Source organism: Taudactylus pleione, unplaced genomic scaffold, assembly GCF_031769625.1.
Source record: "Taudactylus pleione unplaced genomic scaffold, aTauple2 ptg000648l, whole genome shotgun sequence".
NCBI classification, from domain to species: Eukaryota; Metazoa; Chordata; class Amphibia; order Anura; family Myobatrachidae; genus Taudactylus; species Taudactylus pleione.
In genome coordinates, this window is record NW_028285050.1 from 397,497 (window position 1) to 421,447 (window position 23,951).

General features: G+C 45.0%; 1 protein-coding gene across 2 annotated transcripts in view; it reads right to left on the bottom strand.

Moving 5' to 3' along the window:
• The window catches only part of LOC148478870 (cysteine-rich protein 2-like), a 217,725-nt gene extending 208,169 nt beyond the window's left edge, over nucleotides 1-9,556 (bottom strand). For both annotated transcript variants that reach the window (XM_088455266.1, XM_088455267.1), the window contains exon 1: nucleotides 9,435-9,556. In XM_088455266.1, coding sequence (XP_088311392.1) covers nucleotides 9,435-9,477 — 43 coding nt within the window. In that variant the 5' untranslated portion in view covers nucleotides 9,478-9,556. The remainder of the gene's footprint in view (nucleotides 1-9,434) is intronic.
• Nucleotides 9,557-23,951: the final 14,395 nt, after the last annotated feature.

The window sequence follows — 23,951 nt, forward strand, 5'->3', positions numbered from 1 at the left end:
ACTCCCTCCAGCCTCAGCTGCTCCTCCTCCCCCATAATGCCCACATTTATAAGGGACCTGGCCATAATAAAATAAATATATATATATATATATATATATATACACATATATATATATATGCATATATATATATGTATATATATGCGCATATATATATATGCACATATATATATATATATGCATATATATATATGCATATATATACATATATGTTCTATATATATATATATATATGCATATATATATGCATATATATATGTTCGATAGATATCGCAGAGCCTCTGTTTAGGGATTCATTCAACCATCGATGGTTTGCAAACATCGATGGTCTGACTGAAAAACAAGTGGTTTGCCATTGCTGGCGGCCATCAATGTTGCACCATCGATAGTAGCCATCAATCGATGTTTAGGAAACATCGACAATTGTGGTCTACACAGCTCTTGCCGAATCGCTAAACAATTGATTGCTTCTAACGATGGTTGAACCATCAATGGTACAGCTGTCAATGGCCATCACTACAGAATAGCATAAAAAGTGCTATTTTTATGGTATACTGGGTTTTAAAAAAAAAAAATTTCAAATAAAATAGTGATGGATAAGTTTAAAATTATGTTCTTGACCTAATTCAATCATAAAAGAAACCGACAATTTTGGAGCGGTTTTTGGAAAAAGAATTCGTCAGTTAAGTGGTTAACTAGATGAAAAAAATAATATTGTGAGGTGGTCAAAATTGATTGGAAATGACTGGAAATAAATGTTATTGAGGTTAATAATACTGTAGGAACAAAAACAGGCCCATTTTATGTGATTTTAGCTGTTTTTATGATATTTTAAGAAATAAAATCCAGATCCAAAACCAAAACCGAAAAACAAAACACCAAGGAAAAAAATCCCAAACCAGATTCAGATCCAAAACCAGGGGAAATCCAGATCCAAAACCAAAACCAAAACACGAGGGTCGGCGCACATCTCTACTATTGATATTAAGCCAGGCTTATTATGAGTCTGAATATGATAAAAAATAGCTTTCTGCATCCATGAGGAGAGATCCATCTGATTTAGAATCAGGCACATAAAGATGGCAACTATACTGGGATGCAAAAACGCAGCTCTGCAGCACAAATTTTTATTAATACTTACTCATGCATCAGCTTACACAACTAGATGGTGTCAACAGTGGCGACCAAACTTTTTTGTCTACCTCCTTGGTGGACCGCACTATGGAACTCACAAAGGCTACTTCCGGTTCATTCCTTTGTCAGCCCCTGCAGGGTAAAACCGATTGGATGAATTGTATACACCGTGGAGACCCTTATCTTCAGAAGTTCCACTCAAGGTATAAGATTTTTCTACCCTTATTCCAGGGCTCAGAGTTGTGTATCCTTTTTGTGGATCTCAGAGCCTCCTTACGCATTTCGGCACCTTATGAGACTTCATCAGTACATTGCTGAAATAAGATGATATAGGGGTCTATTTACTAAGGGGAGATAAGGGGTTAGAAACGCTAAAGGCAAAGAAAATCCCTGTATATGCTACTTCTCAGTATGTACTAAAGGGATTTTCTCTGCCTGCAGCCTGCCAGCACTAAGGGCAGGCTGCAACATCGCACTGCACCTAGGCTACTTAGTGCAGCCATAGACAGCTACAGCAGCACTAAGTGTCCCAGGTGTTACTAAGGGGAGAGGGCACTTATCGTCTGGTGACTTCTCCAGCGCTGATATCGCCTCCTGAAGCGGCCAGTATCTGCTTCTCCTCACTGGTGAAGCTGGAAGCGCTTGTTGTCATTTTAAAGTGTGTTGATAAAGATTTTACAAAAAAAATTTAAAAAAGTTCACTGCTGCAGCTTCCGGCCAAGATGGTGAGTCAGGCACAGGCTGTCAGTCGAAAGAGGTCTTAGCTGTTACTGCCTAGGGGGGTCACTTAGCAGTCACCCTCCTCGGCAAGTCTATTTTTAGTAACAGCAGCGGTAGCCGGCTCCTGCTTCACAGCGGTAGCAGTTGAAGCAGGAGTGGCGTTAACTTCACGGTATGTGGAGTCTTATTAAATAGACCCCATAATCACCAATAATTATCCACAGATTGGAGTGTTTTTCAAAAGAATAGCAGAAAAAATCCCACCCCTATATAGGTGTGTTTCTTACACCTGGTAACTTTACCACTCGCCACTGATTCAAGTTGTGACTCTGCAGGCTCTAGGAAAAATGTGTGTACAGTATATATATAAAGAGAGAGAGAATATATGATTTAGATACGTATGGATAGTAAGCAGATGTATAGTTCAATAGGAAATTCATCAAATAGGTTTGTTAAAATGTAAGGACACCAATAATAGTTCCATATGTTGAGCATCAGTGGGTCTGATATATAAGGCAATTATTCGTGGTATATTAGGTAGCGTTCCCGCTAGGCCGTCTTAGCGGGGCACGGCGCCCTGCCCTCCTTCTGGAGGGCAAAAAGCACCTTGCCCTCCAGAAGGAGGGCAAAAAGCTCCCTGCCCTCACAGCCTGCCGATGCCGTCTTCACCCGCGGAATGCAGTGTCCCGCGGGTGGAGAAATGTTCGGTGAACCGGTCACCGCCGGAGAATAGACGCCGGGCGCATGCGCCCGGCATCTATTCTTACTGTCTGCAGTGCTTGAGGGCTGCCCGGCATGTCCGTAAGTGCCGGGCACGCCCCCAAGTATTAACAAAAAGGGGACGCGTCTTATAGACACGCCCCCTTTTCATGGCCACGTCCCTTTTCAGAAGCGCGCGCCTTCAGCGCGCGCACAAAGTTGCCCTCTCTGGCTCTGGCGCCCTGCCTGCCGCCGGAGCTAGAGTGAACACTATATTAGGAATGTACTGAGTATCAATAGGCTCAATGAAAAAAACACAAGGAGGGCTTGGGTAAGGTCCTGATTGCTGAAAAAAGGTCTCTCCTCTTTATGTGAAAGTTCACGGTATGATAAGTCCAGGTACATACTATGTGAGGCAGCTTCTCTCTGGAGGAGGATGGGGAAACTTGATTGTAAAATGAAGGTCACCCTAAAGGTTCTGCAGTAGCCTGGGGGATCATTCTGAATGTGCAGCGCTCTCAGCTACTCTAACAGGGTGAACTGGCAGGGCTACAGGTATGCTGTGTGACAATGGACGGAGATCACTGGAACAGCAGGCTGAGGGCACAGCGGGCAGCAATGGCACAGACGTATGGGAAGATGCAGGGGTCTGGGACAGAGGTCTCTAGCATGGTTTGTGACACCTACAGCAGTAGCGGGTGGAAGATTGGTGGTCAAGTCAGATCCCTCTGCTGTGCATGATGTAGATGTAGGAGCCCCTTTAGGGGTTGGGTGCCTCCATTGTCTCTAGGAGATCCACCCCTGTCCTGGGGTTAACATTGCTGGGAATGATGGTCACCACGACCACCCTGTCCAGTCTGAACCTCTCGGGGATCTTGGAGGGACCCATTGACAGGAGTCTTGGGAGGGAAGGGGGAACGTTACGTGAGGGGAAGGGTGCCTGTGGCGCGAGGCTACTGGCACGCTCAGCAGCAGTACAGCATGCACAAGGGAGACCAGCTCAAACTCATGTCCGGTGGTGACATTGAGTGGAATCAGTGAAGTCCCCCGTCTTCTTGACTGATATGCACCTACTGGGTGCTGGGTTGTTTCCGGTTGCCCAGCCTTTGCTCCACTCATTTAATAATGCTCCATGGTGGCTCCCCAGTGTGTCATCCTCTGGAGAAGTGCAGAGAGCAATTCAACACTCAAAAAATGAGCAGAGCGCAACTCATCAGTTAAAAATTTAACAGGGCATTCAGTATTCTCCCCAGAATTTTTTTCCAGCCGGGTTGCATCAAGAAGTAGCCGAGTGGGGGCCTTCAAAATAATAAAATGTTTTAAACCCTGACCTTATAATGATTTAAACTTGAAATAACATTTTATATATTAATTCTTCTCTTCTTATTAGAGACCCAGTCTGATTATGAAAAAGCTGCAAACTCTGTAGGATCTGTTCTTTTCTATACAGCTCCCAGATACTGTCCCCACTTGCAGGCTCCCAAAGTGCCGGGTGGTGGCTGCTTCCTGCCGGGTGGTGCACCCGCAAAAAAACAGTCTGGGTAGAACACTGGCGTGGTACTGGCAAAACAGTCTAGCGGGAACACTACAGCTGCAATCCTTTCTCTGCCTAATGGGTCCCATACATCTAGGCTGTATCAGAACAATTCCTCGTTCTGCCAACGCCGAGTCCAGGGGGATCAGAGAAATCCAACATGTCGGACAATCTAGATTCCCTGATTCCGACCCAAAAATGGTTGGAATCAGCGAGTCTGGGATTTTTAACATGCTGAATTTTCCCAATTCCCCGATGGATCTCTGATCGTTGATGTCTATCTGCCATGGTTGGTGGAAAGGTCAGAGGGTGTTGGGGAAGTTAATGACTAAACTTTAAGAATCCAACGCAATCATTTTTTGTACAGGAACTTTTTTTCAATGTACATCTGCACTTAATTTTCCTTGTGAATCTTGGACGGGAAGAGGAAAAAGATGTACTGTAGCAAGTACCCATACTTCATTCATATTTATGAATAACAGCATTTCTTTCTTTGATAAAAAACGTAATGCGCTTTTCTGTGACTATTTCAACCGCGGCAATGAATGCAGAACAATATACTGGAACATATGCAGGAAAGAGTTTCTACAGGTCCATAACTAAGGGTGTGCAACCGTTGCTGAAGACCAGAATGTCAACTTTTAACATGTTGACGCTGGAATATTAACATATGATTATTTGCTTATTTTAGCCTATCCTTAAACCTAACCCTAAAAAAAATCTGAAAAAAGATATGCCGACATTCTAGTGTTGAAATGTTAAATGGCGACACTGAATGTTGTAAGATATCACTTTGTACTCTTTGCATGAACAAGCTGTTATTGTAACCCCTGACCCTGTCAGGAGAATTTTAATACATACTAAGCTATGGGCCTAATTCAGACCCGCTCGTGAGCGCTGAGCGCTCGCAAGCGGGTCGATGTTGGCCCAGTGCGCATGCGCACGACGGAGGCAGCTCCATCGTGCGCATGCTTGAGACCCGGATAGCGACGGGCAAGCCGTCGCTATGGGTCTCGCTACAAAGGGGGCATGCTGTCGATGGTGAGTGACAGCACGTCCCCTTTGGTGGGCGTTCCGGGGGTGTGGCTGGCCTGACGGAGGCGTTCCCATGGGAACGCCTACCGTCTGGGGCCGGCCCCACTGACATCACAAGTGATGTCAGTGGTAGTGCTTTCGGCTCTGATAGAGCCAAAATCACTCCAGGGCTTGCGGCAACGAGACCCTACCACAAGGGTCTTGTCTCTAGCCCGATGGTCACGATGGTCTTGACCATTGCGACCATCTTCCTGGCCGCTCGCTATAGCTGTGGGTGGTCACCAACAGCTATATGAGCGGCCGGGAGGCCGCTCTAAAAATTCAGAAGGACGGCCCTGATTCAGAGCGAGCGCTCTGTCAGAGCGTCCGGCTCTGAATCAGGGCCTATGTTCTTACTGCTGCCACATGTGGTGATCAGTAATTATACTTATCGGAGAAATCTGGCGAGCTATGTTACATCAGCTTCACCGACATAATGAAACTGGTATATACCACAACAGCTGTATGGCTGAGTGAGTATGGCCAAAATATAAACATAATTACAGAGTGACCGCTTATGGTGGGCTGGCCAGTCCATAATTACATGTGTGAATCATATCTACAAAATCCCCATATATTTTAGGGGTACTTTTCTTCAAGCAAGATGTCATTCTCTAGAACAGTCACTGACAGTCAATACAATAAACTTCATTTTGTGGCTTTCCAATACAATTATGTAAGGTCTTTAGTTTGACGGGATAGACAAACTGCAAAGGGACAAATTAATAAAAAAATTAGATGAGTTTCTGCATGCAAGTGTGATGTAAAAAAATAAATATCCCAGTGGTGATGAAAATGTATAGCCTGAGTACTTGTATTATTCTATAGCTACTGGCACCCAATTACAAGTAAAGAAAGACTACTTGTTGGCACTAGTAAATTCATTGTAAAGAAAATACAAGAGATGACACTGTATTGCTTTTGCATTTCAGCAATTATGTGAGTAAATTATGTACAAATTTTAAACAAAAGTAGAGATATTTACTGGACTGAAAGTTATTGTATGTCTAATGGTGCATACAAACGGTCAGATATGTCAGATCATCGATTTCGTTGAATGATAATGATGAACAATGAACGATTGATCGATTTCATCAACGATTTGAAAGATTTTATGAACGATGAACAATTGAACGATTTCTGACAGTATTAAAATGAATTAAATCATCCAAATCTTACTGCAAACATAGTCGATGTCAGATATCGTTATCTGACATGCGGGAACGCACATCGCTGGTCGATGCATGCCCACCATGTCAAAGATATGAACGATTGAACGATTTTTCCAATGTTATCGTTCAGCTCGTTAACAAAATCTGACCGCGTGTATGCAGCATAACTGTATGTGACGTAACAAAATAAACCACTCAGTCACTGCTGCTTTGTTCTGTGTACAGAAGATCACAATAACCAGAAGTCAGGCCATTGATAAGTTACAGCTCACGTCACAAGTTAACAATCACAAATAGTACAATTCACAGACATTTCCTACTAGATCAGCGGTTCTCAGCCTGGGGTTGTCATTCTGACGTTCAGGGGTACGTGAAGAATTTTCTGTAGTGGTGAAAGGGGTGGACGGCATCCAGGTGATGATCAGACACACAGGGAAAGCAGTGTCCTTGGGATCTCTACCCCTATGCATCACACTAGGATCCTAATAACAGGCAGTGACTGGCATGATCATGGGTGTTTATGACATAGAAGAGAAATCCAGATCATTTCTGACACAACACAAAGATAACTTCCCAGTTGTACTAATGTACCTACAGTATATGCCCTTTTCCTTGCATTTCCAATCATTAATACAAGGATATGGAGAGAATTTCTCCTGATGTGATGATATAAGTGTATGTACAGTATTATTGAATATACTGTTTACAAACATTTTTGCTGAATCTCTGTGGCTATCTAGTTCTGCCATTAGATATAAAAAGAATCTTTCCCGTTAAGTATTTGTTAATACTACTGTGATGCCGAATGTATAATGTGAGTGTTCTAGTCTTTCTCAGTTTATTCCGCTTTCCCACCAGTTCAGACAAGTGTCCTGATGTATAACATTAGCTACTAAACTCTGTATTTTTTGTTGTTAATTAGACTTTTTCATTTAACAATTATTTTTATTATTTACTCAATGGCCCCTGTTAGAGAGTACTTGTCCTTCCTTGGGTTTTCCGATACTACAGCACCCCTAGGGGTATATTTACTAAAGGTGCATTTTAATCAACTTTGACTCATTTAAAATCGATGAAAATCTATTAAAATAGATCAACAACAATGTTGTGTTTCTGGGGCTAAATCACACATTTACTAACAGACAATGTTTGATTTGTTTTTTTAAGTATTAGTAAATGTGTGATTTAGTCCCAGAAACACAACATCGATGTTGATTGATTTTTATCTACTGTATTTCATCGATTTTAAATAAATTAAATTAGACCTTTAGTATATATACCCCCAAATGTCATAACTCGTGACTATGACATCACCCAATGATAGTGCATGTAAGTACGGGCCCCATTTATAAATGAACGAAAATACCAGCGGCAATTTTCGTTTAGTATCACTGTGAAACAAAGGAAAATGCCATTAGTATTTATCAATACTTACCCCTCCGGCAAGGTCCAGCGAAGTTCTCCTCATCCGCAGGGTCCTCCTCTCACCTGCTTGCAGCCTAACGCTGACAGTGCCAGGCGCTGGTGTAATGCGCATATGCATCGGTCCGTCTCCGCATGTGTTTGACAGGGGGACCTGGCAATGCCTGGAAGGCTTCGCTGAAGCCGGAAAGGCACTGCCGGATCTCCATTGTCGTAGCCCAAGGTCCATTAAATGTGAGCTTGTTAGTAGGAATGGGGGTTATCCTGTCAGAGAAGTGGGCAGAGGTTTTCAACATTTCTGTCAGAACATGGTACTTTCATGTCACCATGAGATAGAGAATAATAAAGCATTGGCCCTGAGACATCCTTACAGAAAGGGTATATTTTCTTCTAGCCGGCAGATAGGACAGAAGGCATAGGCAGTTGAGAGGACGCCATTGCTACAGAACTTGCCAGGACTCAAAGTGCATGTAATTTGCAAATGGGATGATGAAAGCAAAGACACTTTATTTTATTATGTCAGACATAGAAATTGCATCACTTTTTGGGGGGTATTTATTTAAGCTGGGAGAGAGATAAAATTATGAGAGATAAAGTACCAACCAATCATATTCCAATTTACATTTTGCAGGCTGTGTTTAAAAAATGATAATTAGAAGCAGATTGGTTGGTAATTTATTTTTTTACAATTATATCGCTCCCCCAGCTTTGATAAATGCCCCCCGTCCCTCCTCCCTCCTTGTACATAAAATAACAAAAAGCCCAGTTTAGAGAGAAAGGTATCCATAATTTGCTGGAATACACACAATTTTTGTATTACAAAAATAAATAAAACAGAAATGTGTAATGTGACTTTGAACAACATACTGTAGGGTGTTAACCTATTAACAACACAACACAAACTGTATATACACTATTTCCAGATACACCCCAGCAGCTGCACATAACATAAGAGAGGAATTCTCTACCACACCATACTGCATCTAAGTTTGTCAAAACTCTCATCTGTTCCATAACAGATTCATTAATATTGTATATTAATCTACTGTATTTACAAAGCCCTGTCAAAGCATTTTACAAATTTCTCAGAGGCAAATCACTGACAGAGGTAGCATCATGTATATAGCACATAGTACTAGTGGCAAACAAAATAGTTTTACATCTCAGCTCCTTAACAATGGGTCAATTTTGAGTTCAACTGTTTATTTTATGACATATTACAATACAATATTTTGTCTGCTGAGTGAAGTTACTGTAACCAATGTAGATGGTAATGCCAAAGACATATATTACACGAGGACATATAATAAATATAGTAACGTGCTGCATAAAAAAAAAACACAGTGCACAATATATTTGCCTTAAAAAAGAAATGCACAGTACAGAGGATATCAGGCTATGTGCAGCCTGTGTGCATATGGACCATTGAGAATTTCGCAGTAGCACAGCCCATTGTGATGATATAAATCGCAAATAACTACAGTACTATATGGGCAACAGCTTCAATGATCAGCACAAGGCACACTTGATTATTGGGATAGGAAATATAAATATAGTATATACATATATTCATACATATATACAGTATATGGGTATGAAGGATAGAGGATGCCGAGATCAGGTGCACAGGTGAGATTACAATTATTACATTACCGAGGTGGACAGAAAATGCAACTTACCAAAATAGACCGTCTTGTCACATTTAGGGCACTTGGATGCCATGTCTGTAAAGCGTCCTTTGTGGCTGATGTGCTGCTGCTGCCGGTGCTGTCTCCCACCACGTTCTCTGTAGAGCCTTGGTGCGTCAGTGACAAGCAGTTCCACTCACTCCCCGCTCCTACTATTCCTCCTACTCCATATTCCTACTGCTCCTATTGGCATAACTCCCCGACCCCGCCCTTCATTATCCCTCGTCTGCTGCTTCTACTGCTGGCGGCTACTGCTTGTCAAAATGCCATCTTCTTCTACAATGAGAATCAAAACAAATAGCTCGGTTTGTGCGTTATATATATATATAAATAAATATATATATATATATGTATATTTATATATATATATATATATATATATATATATATATATATACAGCAGTGGCGTAAATTCATCCCAGATGCCCGGAGGCAAGTTATAATTTGGTGCCCCTCCCGTCACAGCAGCTGACACTGTAATGTAGCAATTTGCATGCAGACAGGCTATAGATAGACAAAGGTCTGACATGGAGCTCTCCACTAGTGCATGGTGGCTTCTCAGGTGCCATGTATTGGGCAGCCATGACGGTACACTCTGGGTACATAGTTACAGCCATAAGTGGGGTGAATATGTTGCGGACAGTGGAGGAGGTGCCCCTTCATAGCTGGAGCCCGGCGGCAGGCGCCTCCATTGTCTCCCATAGTTCTGCCCCTGATATACAGTATACATATATATTCAAGTCACCATAGCTTTAAAATCATTTAAATGAATCTTATTTTTCACCAATCAATTCATAGACATCAAGCAAAATTATCATGCATGGTCCGGAAGGACATAAGTTCAGTATCCGGTGCCCGACCGCCTGATATGCCGCCCCCCCATAGTGCTTTATGAACATGCAGATAGATCAGGCAAAGCGACAGACTACCCCACGTAGTGAATACAAGCGAAACGATACTGCTGATTTATCGTTCCAATCCGTCGGATCGTTGACAATATTGTTCCATGTGTAGGGGCATTTAGGCACCAGGGGGGAGGGTTAGGTTTAGGGTGCGGGGAGGGCGAGGATAGGTTTAGGCACTAAGGGGGGAGGTCAGGTTCAGACACCGGGGAGGAAGGTTTAGGGAGAGGTGGAGGGTTAGGATACCTACAGGTACCTAGGTGTCGATATCCTAACCCTGTCGGGATGCCGGCGTCTGAAATTTGACCATCGGCATCCCATACCCATCTCATCTGGAAGATATTGGTATCATATAATAAGCATTTGTTGGACGTTTGAACACTGTATTAGATGATTTCAGTGATTCATCTTGTGTTTCACTATATTACATACTGACTAAAGATGTAAGCAGTGGCGTAATTATAAATTTTGCTCCCCCCTGCCAAAGCAGCCTCTTACCCCCCCTCCTCCAGCAGCCTCTTACCTTGTTCCTCTATGTACCTGCACCAGCAGGTGTTGATTTGGAGTCATACTGGCAGCCAACCACCTGCAGCAACCCTTGAGATTAGAGACACAGCACCGCCGTCATTCTGATGCTGGTCACGAGCCAATCGGAGCTGATTGGCTGCTGGCGCGCGAGCTCCAATTGCGACCCGCGCCATACGGCAAGACGGCGTGCTGTGTCTATAGTCTCAAAGGTTGCTGCAGATGGCTGACTGCCAGTGCAACTTCAAATCAACACCTGCAGCCATCTGGGCCCCGTCTCCTTGGCACAAAAGCCCCGAGGAAGCCGGACATCTGGCGAAATGCGCATCGGCGCCGGAGACCACTGGGTCACGAGAACGCACATGTCCTAAGAGAGTGGCTCTTGAGACTGTGGGACTATGCGGACGCATATGTCCTAAAAAAAAATACAAAAACACATGTCATAAACTGTCAAACTGCCCGCTGTGTGGCTACGCTATTGTGTTGATAGAATCCCAAAATAGAGCCATAACTGGAGCGGTGATAACTAACATCATATGCATTAGCACCAGTGACAAGGTGCAGTAAGCAAATAAAGGTAGTTGCCTAATGGCATTTATGCCTTAAAGCCACAAAACATTTATCACATTGCATTACTATAACCTAGTATCACTGACTCAATGTATGAAAAGATTGTTCAAATTTATTTTAAGGGATTATATTATGAAACACATGATGTATAATGATATATGGGTATAACAACCTGATATTAGGTGATATATATGCACAGCAGGTGTATAATGTACAGTACTTAGACATGCAATACCAGCATACTGTTAAGTGAATCATTACTTGAACTAAAGAAAACTTACACAGTCTGCCTGAGAAGTAGCAGTATTGTATCAGATACTTATAAATATTTTGGTTCACAGGCACAAGTGAAACAAATGTATCTAATGATTCACAATACTGATGATTTGCTCTGTTTTGAATGATAATAAATTGTGAACACTGATAACAAGATAACAGACAAGTCTACATAGATTTTATAACTCCAAGTGACCACTCTTAATAAACACAAGTCACCCATTGGTATAATCAGGATATTTTTAAGCACATTTTTTCTTGCTGCTTACACATGTCTATCATTTTATGTATAAAAATGTTTTTATTCTTTTTTCATAATATTGTATAGAGGTTTTAATATAAACAATAATAAAGGTTATTTTTTATATAAAAAAGATGCAATATAATAAAATAGAAATAAAAATAATAAAAATAAAAATTGTAAGAACAAGACATTAGTGGAACCCTACTCTTTCTATATTCACTCTAGAGTGCACCCGACAGTCTCACTGTTTTTCCTTTTTGTAAATTAGCACAGTGACAGCACCGTGACCAGAGATCAGAATGGATCAGCAGTCACCAGCCCAGGGCACAGCAGATGGCACCAGCACCTCTCCCAGCCATACACTACCCACCCTCCCTGTCCAGTCTCCACAGCCGAAGTGAAATGGCATCCATCGCGTGGTCCCTTATATACTACATTGATCATAGAGACGAAAGCTCGCAAACCACAAGATTTCCAACTATCGTTTTGGCTCAGTTTTGAGATCCGACCTGGCGGCAAACTCCGAGCCTGCTTGGATCCGACACAGTTATGCTAAATTCAGGTGGGTTTGGATCTCTGCAATCCAAACCCGCTCAACTCTACTAAATGGGGGACCCTTGCATAGTTTGTCCCCTATATTTCACACCACCAGGACTGGGTCTGCAAAGACCAATGCAGGTTGTTCTTTTTTGGGGTGGGCCATGCCATTTAAAAGAAAAAAAAATGTGAACACTCATTTTTTTAAACACAGTAGCACAGACAGATCTCACTGATCCATCCATGCATCTGTGTTTATTTTTATCACACAAAGATGCAGGCATCACAGATCTTCCTGACACGTGTATGCTGCATCTGTCTGCCGCCGCCGGGTCCTGCAGCCCTCACCACCGACCACACCACCGCCGCTAATGCCCGCAAATCTCCCCCCCTTGTCCCAGCTACAGCTAATGGACGCTTCTTTCTTCTGGGTCCCATCGCAGCTACCGCCTGCAAAGGACAGACATATTTGTGCACCCAAGTGAAGCCACAGTGAGTACACCTGCTGTGGGCTGGGCCGCCATCAGGGGGGACTGTCAGGACTACTGTCCCGGGCACTTCGACAGAGAAGGGGGGCCCAGCCCGCTCCAACCACCCTCCCGCCACTACTGCCAGACTGACAAATGGGCCTCCTGTCCTACAGTACACCCGCCCCCAACTTGCCGCTACTGCTTTACCCCAGTGTACACAGACAATCTAAGGCACCTGCATGTCACGGGGTGCTCCGACTCCAACCCTTACTTTTTCATGCGGCTCCTTGGAACTGTGAACGCTGGCCTCTGAAGCACGAACATTTCAGAGGCCAGCATTCCCAGTGATGCACTGCGTGGGTGACATCATGCCTTCTGAGGAAACCGGGGTTTTACTGCCCGGAGAGACACGTCAAAGATTCCTGCTTGCTCCTTTCAGACCAGCTCCTATCCTGTTGTGTGGGTCCTGTCCCTTGTATGAGGAGTTTCCCGTGAGATCGTGGAGGCGATCATACCTACACAGGTGAAGCACCCGCCTTCTAGGATCATTCAGCTATCAGCTCCTAGCCTGCCAGCACTGCCAGCTCCATGCTCCTGCTGACGAGCGGTCAGAGCGCTACCTCCTCCTAGAGACCGCATTTGCAGCATTTGCAGTTTCTCCTTTGGGACACTTGGACACTGGAGAAACTTACTGGTAACTATTCTGCATACATGCAAGTCACACTCCCGCTATTAGCGGTAGAGTCATCATCTCCCCATATAACCTGTACACTGCTAATTTTATGCTGATCTTTTGTCTGTGTCCATTCAGTGGCTCCCGGCAGCATTTACCTCATTATTGCTGGTTCCATATTATTGGGACAGACATGTTCATCATCCATATACTGCTTACTGCTACACAATTCAGGATTATTTTGCAAACCTTGTTTCCATCTGGAACACACTCATTATTATATCAGCAGATGGTTATGTTAGTGTCCATCCAGGACGGTCTGCACACTGCACAGAATATTGCTCATTTGATACTTATGTTGATATTGTTATTTTTTATTCATTGATTCATTGTTATTAAATCTTTTATTATACTTCTAAGTTGAATTGTTCTTTTCACAAACAAGCGCTCCTACACACCTCCGCTCGCTAAGATGCATACTCTCGCTGCTGCCGAGGGTATGCAATGTGTATGCATTGTGCGCATGTGCATACCTTAGCAAAAGTTCACAATGCATTACACATAGACAGCCCAGCAGAGTGAGTAACAGGGGAAGCCATTTGTAGGTGGTAACACGGGCTGGCCATTAAAAACGGGGAAATGGAGTTGCAAACACAGGCGTGCCTGAGCATCTCAATGGCGTTTTGGTCATGGTGTTTTAGAGGTGTGCGTAATTATAAGACAGCATCATAGTACACATCACCTGGCTTGTATTTACATTGAAGTGCTCGCAGTGCTTGTGGCAGGGTATTGTCAACCTCAAGCGCTGTAATAGCATCCAATGTACCGATGGTTGCATACACTTCCTGGACATGACATGCACAAGTGGGCGCCTTACACTATGTGATCACTCTCTAAGAAATACTGGGCGTGCTAATGGATTGCTGTGCGGGAGCACTGCCTACACAATTTGCATACACATCATGCGAGCGATCGCATCTAGGAAGCGGCTCTAAATCAGGCCCTATGTATGATAAATTATACCTATTGGGGTAGATGTATTATAGCGGCACTTAACGTGCCGCTATAACGCTTCCTGCTTCACCTCTTTCCCACCTCTTTGGTCTATATCAGTGGTTATCAACCCCATTCCTCAAGTTTTCCCAAAGTTCATGTTTTGAGGATTTCTGTCTATGGAAGCAGGTGGGATAATTATTGGCCCAGCAAATAGAATAACTCACCTGTGCATGCTTAAAGAAATCCACACATGATATGTTGGAGGAACTTGAGGACTATATCTTGAAATAAAACTGAGAGCATGGAGGTGTGTAATGTACATAACAGCACAGGGGGAGGGTTAGGGTTAGGCTATAAGGGGGGAGGGTTAGGGTGCGGAGAGGGGGAGGTTAGGTTTAGGCACTGGGGGGAGGTTAGGTTCAGGCACTGGGGAGGGTTAGGGTAGGGAGAGTGGGAGGGTTTGGATACTGACAGACAGGTGTCAGCATCCTAACCCTGTCAGAATGCCAGTATTGGGATTCTGACTGTCAGGATCCCGGCTGCCGCCATCCCTTACCCATACCAAATAACAGCACAGGTATATGTAAGGAGATGAGAGAAGGGATGTGTGTGATGTACATAACAGCACAGGTATAAGTGAGGAGAGCAGGGAGGTGTATGTTGTACAGTATATAACATCATAGGCAGTGCTTGAAGTGCGGTTGTATGACATACCGCCACTTCCAGCCACCACTTTAACACTGCTGCCTGCACTGCTGCAGTGATCAGCAGGGTGCAGTCATGTAGTGGAGGATCCGGAGAGCCGGCAGCCAATGCAACATCCTGCACCTGTATGTGCGGTACAATAAAGTTTTGTTTAGTTTAATGCATCGAAGTGCAATGCAATCACACCAGGCCACTGAGGAGATTAGCTGCAGCCCGGATAAGATGAAGAGCAGCCAGAAGTAAGTATCTGTGGGCTAGATGTGGGTGCTGGAGAGACAGAAGGGGCCTGCAACTGGAGAGGCACTGGGGTGCTGGGCAGTGCTCGAAGTGGGAATTTTGAAGTGGGGTTATGGAATATTTAGAAGTGGTCAGCATGAGTATGAGCGTATGCAGAAGGCATGTGAGAAATGGGCATGGTCACACATCAAGGGGCATGGTCACTCGCAACAGAGCATGACAAGCCACCCATTTCTTGTCAATCTGGTAGCATTCCTCTCTAAGGGGTCTATTCATCAAACCTAGAAAATAAAAAGTGTTAATTAAGTTGAGAACTCGCATCAAGTTCTATCTGAATAACGGAGGGATTCATAATCCCTCCTGTACATAAGTATCCCTTCAGAAAAGCTGTTTCTTTTGCGAAGTCAGCTTTTCAGAAGTTAGTGACTTTTCACCTGCAGCCGTCCTACTCAGATGTTCTTCACAGCAGGACAAGCGCTGTCTGCTGCACGGGCACCAGGGATCGAACTGTCAATCTCGCAGGCCCCACCTCCAGATTCAGCAGTGATTACAACAATTCGTCTGGATAACGGGGAGCCAGGTGCGGGGCCCACTGATTGTCTGATTGTCCTGGCACAGGGACACAGCAGCTCTGCAAGAAAAAAATGCAGAAATTGGACACAGCTGGAGGTGGAAGGTGCGGTGAGTACAGAGTCGTGAAAGCGGGGGGGGGAGGAATCTGCAAAGATCCCTTCTGCTGCACAAGCTGCTGTGTAAACGTCAGCTTGTTCAGACTATCAGAGGCTGTATGCCATCTCAGGATGGCGTACAGTTTTACACACAAGCTACGAAAAAAATGCTTTTTCTGAGCGTGATGAATGGTACAATTTCCACATTAACACGGCAGGACTGTAACCAGAAGATATTAGTGATATCTCCTGCGCTACAAGCTACATGAATAGGACAAAAACGTAAAATCTGCTTAAATATGGAAAATAAGGGGGTAAAAACAAAAATTAGAGGATGATGAATAGACCCATAAGTCTTATGACAAAGCTTTCACGCTTAGGCTGCCTTTAGTTGCATGGTGGTGGTTTTGTAACATGGTGACTACTTTCTTTGGCCTCTGGGCCTGATTCAGACCCGCTCGTGAGCGCTATGCACTTGCAAGTGGGTCGATGGAGGCGCACTGCGCACGTGCCACATGTGCACAAGCCCCGTATAGAGTGAGAAATTCACTCGCTCTGGGGCTCGCTACAAATGGGGCGGCTGTCAATGTTGATCGACAGCTCGTCCCATTTTGTAGGCGGGGAGGGAGGTTGGTTGGACAAATGGAGGCATTCCTGAAGGAACGCCTGCCGTTTGTGGGCGGCCCTACTGACCACTCGTGATGACAGTAGTGAGCTTCCTGCTTTCATAGGGTCTCCTACCACAAGGGTCTCGTCATAAGCCGGATGGTTGCGGTAATCGCAACCATCACCTTGCCACCCGCTAAAGCTGTGGGTGGTCACCCACAGCTTAGCGAGCGGCCAGGAGGCTGGGTTTAATAAAAAAGTGGATTCCCTGATTCAGAGAGAGCACTCGCTATTTGCCGTTAGTGGGCGACCCTACTGACATCACTCGTGATGTCAGTAGGTGGACTTCTTGCTCTATTAGAGCAGGAAGTCCAATGGGGCTTGCGGCCGCGAGACCCTACCGCAAGGGTCTCGTTGCAAGCCCAATGGTCGCTATGGTCTTGGTCTTGACCATAGCGACCATCACCTTGCCGCCCGCTAAAGCTGTGGGTGGTCACCCACAGCTTAGCGAGTGGCCAGGAGGCCGGATTTAAAAAAAAAAGCGGATGCCCTGATTCAGAGCGAGTGCTCGCTATTTGCGAGCGCCTCTGAATCAGGCCCTCTGTCCACCAGCAACTCATGCAGACCCCTTAGGTGCAGGCTCAGCAGCAGGGTAATATGCTCTATAAGGAGGCTACATTTATTTAATGTTCCAGAACAGATGCAATCAAGCAGGAGGAGTCACCTACCGGGGTAATGATCCCATTATATGAGAACCATGGAATGCCTTGCTCCATGTCCAATCTGCACAGCACTGTATATGTAATAGGTTAACATCTGTCTCCCCCCATACACACACATACTGTTACTGTAAACGAGCAGCTGGGTACCCTCACTTGAACTGTACTTAACATCGTGCAAGTGCAGTCTGACATTATGCTGGGTATTAAGCAGCTTCAGCTCCCAGGCACCAGGAGCAGCATAGGCTGAGCAGGAGCATCAAGTAACCCAGCGTCACTATGCCCATGGTCCCTGCTCAGCCCAGCTCCTCCATACAGCTTACTGCAGCATCTCCGGCAGCCAATCAGCGGCATCCCGCTGCTTGCCACTGTTTGGCCTCCAGTGGGAGGCCGCTGATTGGCTGCTGGACATCCCGGCACTCAAGCCATGCCTCCGCCCACAGCAAACTGAAAAAGATTTTCAGTGCTTCAGCGAAGTGCCAGTATGTCATACCATTGCATACTGGCACACTTAGAGCAATGGTGCTGGGGAGACACTAGGAGCTGCAGCTGGAAAGTCAGTAGATGCTGCAGCTGGAGAGATATTAAGGGGTACAGCTGGAGAGGCACAGGGTGGCTGGGGTGACACTAGGGGCTGCAGCTAGAGAGATACTAAGGGATGCAGTTGTAGAGGTACTGGGGGGCTGGGGAGACACTAGGGGTTGCAGATGGAGAGACACTAAGGGCTGCAGGTGTAGAGGTACTGGGGGTATGGGGAGACACTAGGGTCTGCAGCTGGAAATACACTAAGACCCTAGGAGCTGCATTTGGAGAGATATTAAGGGCTGCAGCTGGAAAGGTACTGGGGGCTGGGGAGACATTAAGGGCTGCCTCTAAAGAGACACTAAGGGCTGCACATGAAGAGGCACTAAGGGCTGCAGCTGGAGAGGCACTGTGAATTGGGGAGAAAATTGAGGCTGCAGCTGGAGAGACACTAAGGGATGCAGCTGGATAAGTACTGGGGGGCTGGGGAGACACCACGGGCTGCAGATGGAGAAACATTAAGGGCTGCTACTGGAGAGACACTAAGGGCTGCAGATGGAGAGGCACTAAGGGCTGCAGCTGGAGAGGCACTCTAAGTTGGGGAGATATTTGATGCTGCAGCTGGAAAGACACTAATGGATGCAGCTGGATAGGTTCTGGGGAGCTGGGGAGACACTATGGTCTGCAGATGGAGAGACACTAAGGTCTGCTGCTGGTCACAATCCGGGTCTGTTTCCCCTGCCGCCGGGTCACTTACTGATTCTGCCAGCATGTTCTATCACATCCCAGACACACAGGCTTCAGTGTTTCTCGGCCTGCTAGGCCTCAAGCACGAACTAAGCCTGCTACAGAGTACTGCAGTGACAAGTCCTGATCACCTGTCTGCAACAGCCTATCAAGTGATAACCTGAGCCTCACCATACCAGCTGTCTCTGCTCAGCCTATCACCAGGTAACCTTGGGGTATGTATTCCAGCTGCTTACTCTACCTAATTGACAGTACAATATCTAACCTCAGTTCCTACTGAGTGAGCCATACTGAGATCCTGTTGCTTACTTGTATCCAGTTTGTGCAGTTTTGCTTCCTTCTGCTATACGGATTCCTGCAAGTGATCTGTACCTGGGGAAGCTATTCCACTGGCTGCACAGAAAATCTCAACCTGTTCCAGCTATCCAAACCTGCAACTCACCTGTGTAAACCATTCTCATGACATGGTGAGTGTTCCTGGTTCCTGCGTTATTGATGCCGCTCCTGGTATCAGCATCCACTATACATTCCAGTGTCCGGTCAGCATCCGGTTCTGTCCATGCCTAAAGCAGCTATCCTGCTAGTTGCACAGAGAATACCTACCTGTTCCAGTTATCCAAACCTACAACTCGCCTGTGTATACCATTCTCATGACATGGTGAGTGTTCCTGGTTCCTTCTCCATTTGATACTGTTCCTGGTATCCACCTACTACCCATTCATTTGTTTTGTCTGCATCCGTTCCTGCTACCGTCTGAGTGCTATCCTGGACTACAGCGACAACCCAGTTTCAGCCTGGTAAATATGTTGCCAAGATCTACCACTCCAGCATTCCGGTTACAGTAAGAAGAGTGTTTATATCTACTGTATTAATCCAATATCAGCCTGGTCAATCTACTGCTACACTCACCTCTGATTGCACATAACAACTTGTCTTCAACACCGATGTCCCTGGTGGTCTAGTGGGTACGATCCGGGATCTCTTCCCCGAGACCCGGGTTCGATTCCTGGTCAGGGAAGTGTTCTTTCATTAACATGCCAGGAGGTCTCCTTAGTCCTGCCAGCTTTCATTACATGCCTCCAGACACCAACACAGATGAATATCAGACACCGGGTTCACAAACAAATACTAGTCTAACAGTTTGTACTGGCCACATGGATCCGGCTGAAAGAATTAGTTTTACACCAGACACCTTAGCAATATTACAGGACGTCTGGAGGTTCTGGAAGTAACAAGTCGTCAGCTGGCGCAATGTCTTCAGGAAATCTCCACTCGTCATGATATGATCCTAAATTCTGCTGCAGGACCTGGAGTTACTACCCCTCCTGAATCATCTATTCCTCCTGCACCCATACTTCACCTACCAACTCCTAATAAATTTGACGGGAACCCCAAGTTATGTCGCGGGTTCTTAAACCAATGTGATGTGCTCTTTACCCTGCCACCTGCCAATTTTCCATCAGAGAAAACCAAGATTGCTTACATTGTATCCCTGCTCTTGGGTCCAGCTCTGGATTGGGTATCCGCATTATGGGAAAGAGCCGACCCACTACTGTCTGTTTATACTGACTTTATTGCCACTTTCAGTAAGATATTTGATGAGCCTGGAAGATCTACGTCAGCTTCTAGAGGCATATTACGGCTACACCAGGGCAGTAAATCCATGGGTCAATATGTGATCCAATTTCAGACTTTAGCATCAGAATTGCAATGGAATGAGGAAGCTCTAATAGCCACATTCTGGAATGGAGTTTCTGACAGAATTAAGGATGAATTGGTAACAATCTCCCATATAAATTGGAGGCCCTTATTTCCTTGTGCATCAAAATTGACTTACGCCTCCAAGAGCGTTCTGGTATAAAAAGCAAAAACAAGGGTTTTTCTTCTACTCCTGTGAATAATTCCACGCCTGATACAGAACCTATGCAAATTGGTAGGTCCCGTCTCTCGCCTGAAGAACGTCAAAGACTACGTCAGTTGAATTTATGTTTTTATTGTGGTGAAGTTGGACATATGATTTCTTCTTGTACCAACTGACTGGGAAACGGTCGCTCCTAATCTCACAGAGAGGGGAAAGATTAGGGGGAATACATCCCTCTTCTCAACCACTTGACTCTGTGATTCCTGTGACTCTTATTCTTGCCAATAAACGTTATTCTCTTTCTGTTCTCCTGGATTCTGGTTCTGCTGAGAACATTATAACACAAAGCTATGTCATCAAGCATCATATTCCTACTGTGACTCACTAAATGCAATCGTTCGCTCCCAGCGTATGCAAATCCAGCACATGCCCAGCAAGGCAGGCGATCGCACGGCAAGGCATTAGCATGCCCACTATGTCTTGACGAGCGATCACTTTGTGTATGCAGTCGCCCACCAGCCATTCATAAGACGCCCACTTGCACACATCATCTCCAGGAAGAGCATGAAAACATTGGTACATTGAGCACCATCAGATGTGCTCACAGTGCTTGAGGTTGACTATACCTGGCCACAAGCACTGCGCTCACCTCAGTGTGAAATACAACCAGGTGATGTGTACTATGACACTGCCTGTTAATTATGCACACTTATGAAATGGTGTTGAAACACACAAGCACGCCTGCATTCGTACCTCCACTCCCCCGTTTCTAGTGGCCTGCCCCTACTGTCACTCTTCTGTCACTCATTCAACTTGGCTGTCTATGCTGGGCCAGCGAGCGCTTCCCGATCTGTTGCAGTGGTTTGCCACGCGCATTGTGATGCTTACGCATGCGCAGGTCTGAATCAGGTTCTTTGTCCCATCCAATATCACTGACGGCAGTCTTATTCCTCATAGCTCCATCACTGACTGCACATCAAATGTTAAACTCCAGGTAGGAGCATTGCACTCTGAAGAAATGTAATTTCTTGTCATTCCTAAGGCTACCCATGCTATTGTACTTGGACTTCCTTGGCTACAGAAGCACAACCCCCGGGTCGAGTGGTCTACCATGCATATCCTGTCTTGGGGTAAGAACTGTGCAAAAGCATGTCTGGAGAAAGTGGTTCCCATCCTGGTCTCTGATACTGTTCTGGCAGAGAAACTACCGTCCCCATATCATTCTTATCTGGACATTTTCAGCAAACAGGGGGCTGACATTTTGCCTCCCCACAGGGAGTGGGATTGTCCAATAGAGTTACTACCTGGAAAAATGCCTCCCCATGGTCGGACTTATCCATTATCCATGCCAGAGACAAAATCAATGACTGAGTATATTCCATAGAATCTTGCGAAAGGTTTCATTCGACCATCATCTTCTCCTGCCAGAACAGGGTTCTTCTTCGTTAAGAAAAAAGATGGCGGACTTCACCCCTGTATTGATTTTAGTGGACTCAATGAAATCACCATCAAGCATCACTACCCATTACCACTGTTCACAGAGCTCTTTGATAAGGTGAAAGGGTCTACGGTCTTCGCGAAATTGGATCTAAGGTTTGCAAACAATTTACTCCGTATTCGCTTGGGTGATGAATGGAAAATGGCATTCAACACTAGAGATGGGCATTATGAATACCTCATCATACCCTTTGGTCTGAGCAATGCCCCAGCAGTATTTCAACAGTTTGTAAACAAAATTTTTCGTGACCTCCTATACAAGTCATGACCGTCTGTACTAGTGGATGATATCCTTATATTTTCCAGTGATCTTGTTACTCATCATGACCAAGTGAGAAAAGTCCTCTGAATACTTAGTTCTAACCAGCTTTATTGTAAAATTAAGAAATGTGTGTTTGAAGTACCGGATATTCCTTTTCTAGGGTACATCATTTCAGGTACTGGCCTCAAGATGGACCCTGAAAAGGTTCAAGCAGTACTTTCCTGGGCTTAACCCAATTCCTTAAAAGCCATCCAAAGATTCCTGGGTTTTACCAACTACTACAGGAAATTCATGAAAGGATTTTCTACCTTGGCAGCTCCTATCTCTGCATTAACCCGTAAGGGTGCCAACCTAATGCAATGGTCTCCAGAAGCAAAGTCGGCCCTTCAGTTATTAAAGCAGTCATTCATTTCTACTCTGGTACTCTTCCAACCTGACATCACTCAACCTTTCATCCTTGAGGTGGACACATACTCTGAAGGAGTAGGGGCAGTGTTATCACAAATATCTGAAGAAAAACTACACCCATGTGGATTTTTCTCCAAAAAATTCTTGCTTGCCCGAAAAAATCTACCCCATTGGCAAGAAAGAACTTTTAGCCATCAAACTAGCTTTTGAAGAATGGCGTTACCTGCTGGAAGGTGCCCGTTTCCCAATATCGGCATTCATCGACCACAAGATTCTTCTGTTCCTAAAGGCTGCCCAATGCCACACACCCAGACAAGCCCGGTGGGCGTTGTTCTTCTACCAATTCAATTTTAAAATTCTTTCCGTCCTGGCTCTCGCAACTGACTCTGAGTCCATGAACCTTGAGGATGAATCTGAAGTTCCAGAACTATATCCGATGTTAAACCATACTGTGTTTGCTGCAACTGATATGTTTACACCTCCCCTAGGAAAACATTTGTCTCCTCTAAACTTCGCAAGCAACGAATGTTATGGGCTCATGCCTCCAAGTTCTCTGGCCATACTGGCATCAAAAAGACTCTGGACCTTATCAAAAGATCCCATTGGTGGCCTTCTATGCGATCTGATGTACAAGAGTTTGTATCCTCATGCTCTCAGTGTTCCCAGCATAAGATTTCTCACCAGCTGCCTGTTGGACCATTACAGCCTCTGCCCATTCTACTACAACCATAGACCCATATATCCATGGATTTTATTACTGACCTACCAGTCTCCAGGGATTTATCACCATATGGGTTGTAGTCGACAGGTTTTCGAAGATGGCACACTTCATACCTCTATCAGGATTACCATCTGCTCCACGTCTCTCTCAGCTCTTCATTGCCAAATATTTAGTCTCCATGGTCTACCCAAAGAAATAGTATCGGACAGGGGGGCCACAGTTCATTGCTCGTTTCTGGTGAGCTCTCTGTTCTTCCTTACAGATTCAGTTAAAGTTTTCCACAGCATATCACCCGACAAACTGAGAGGGTCAACCAAGATCTCGAGACCTTCCTCCATATGTATATTACTTCCTCTCAGGAC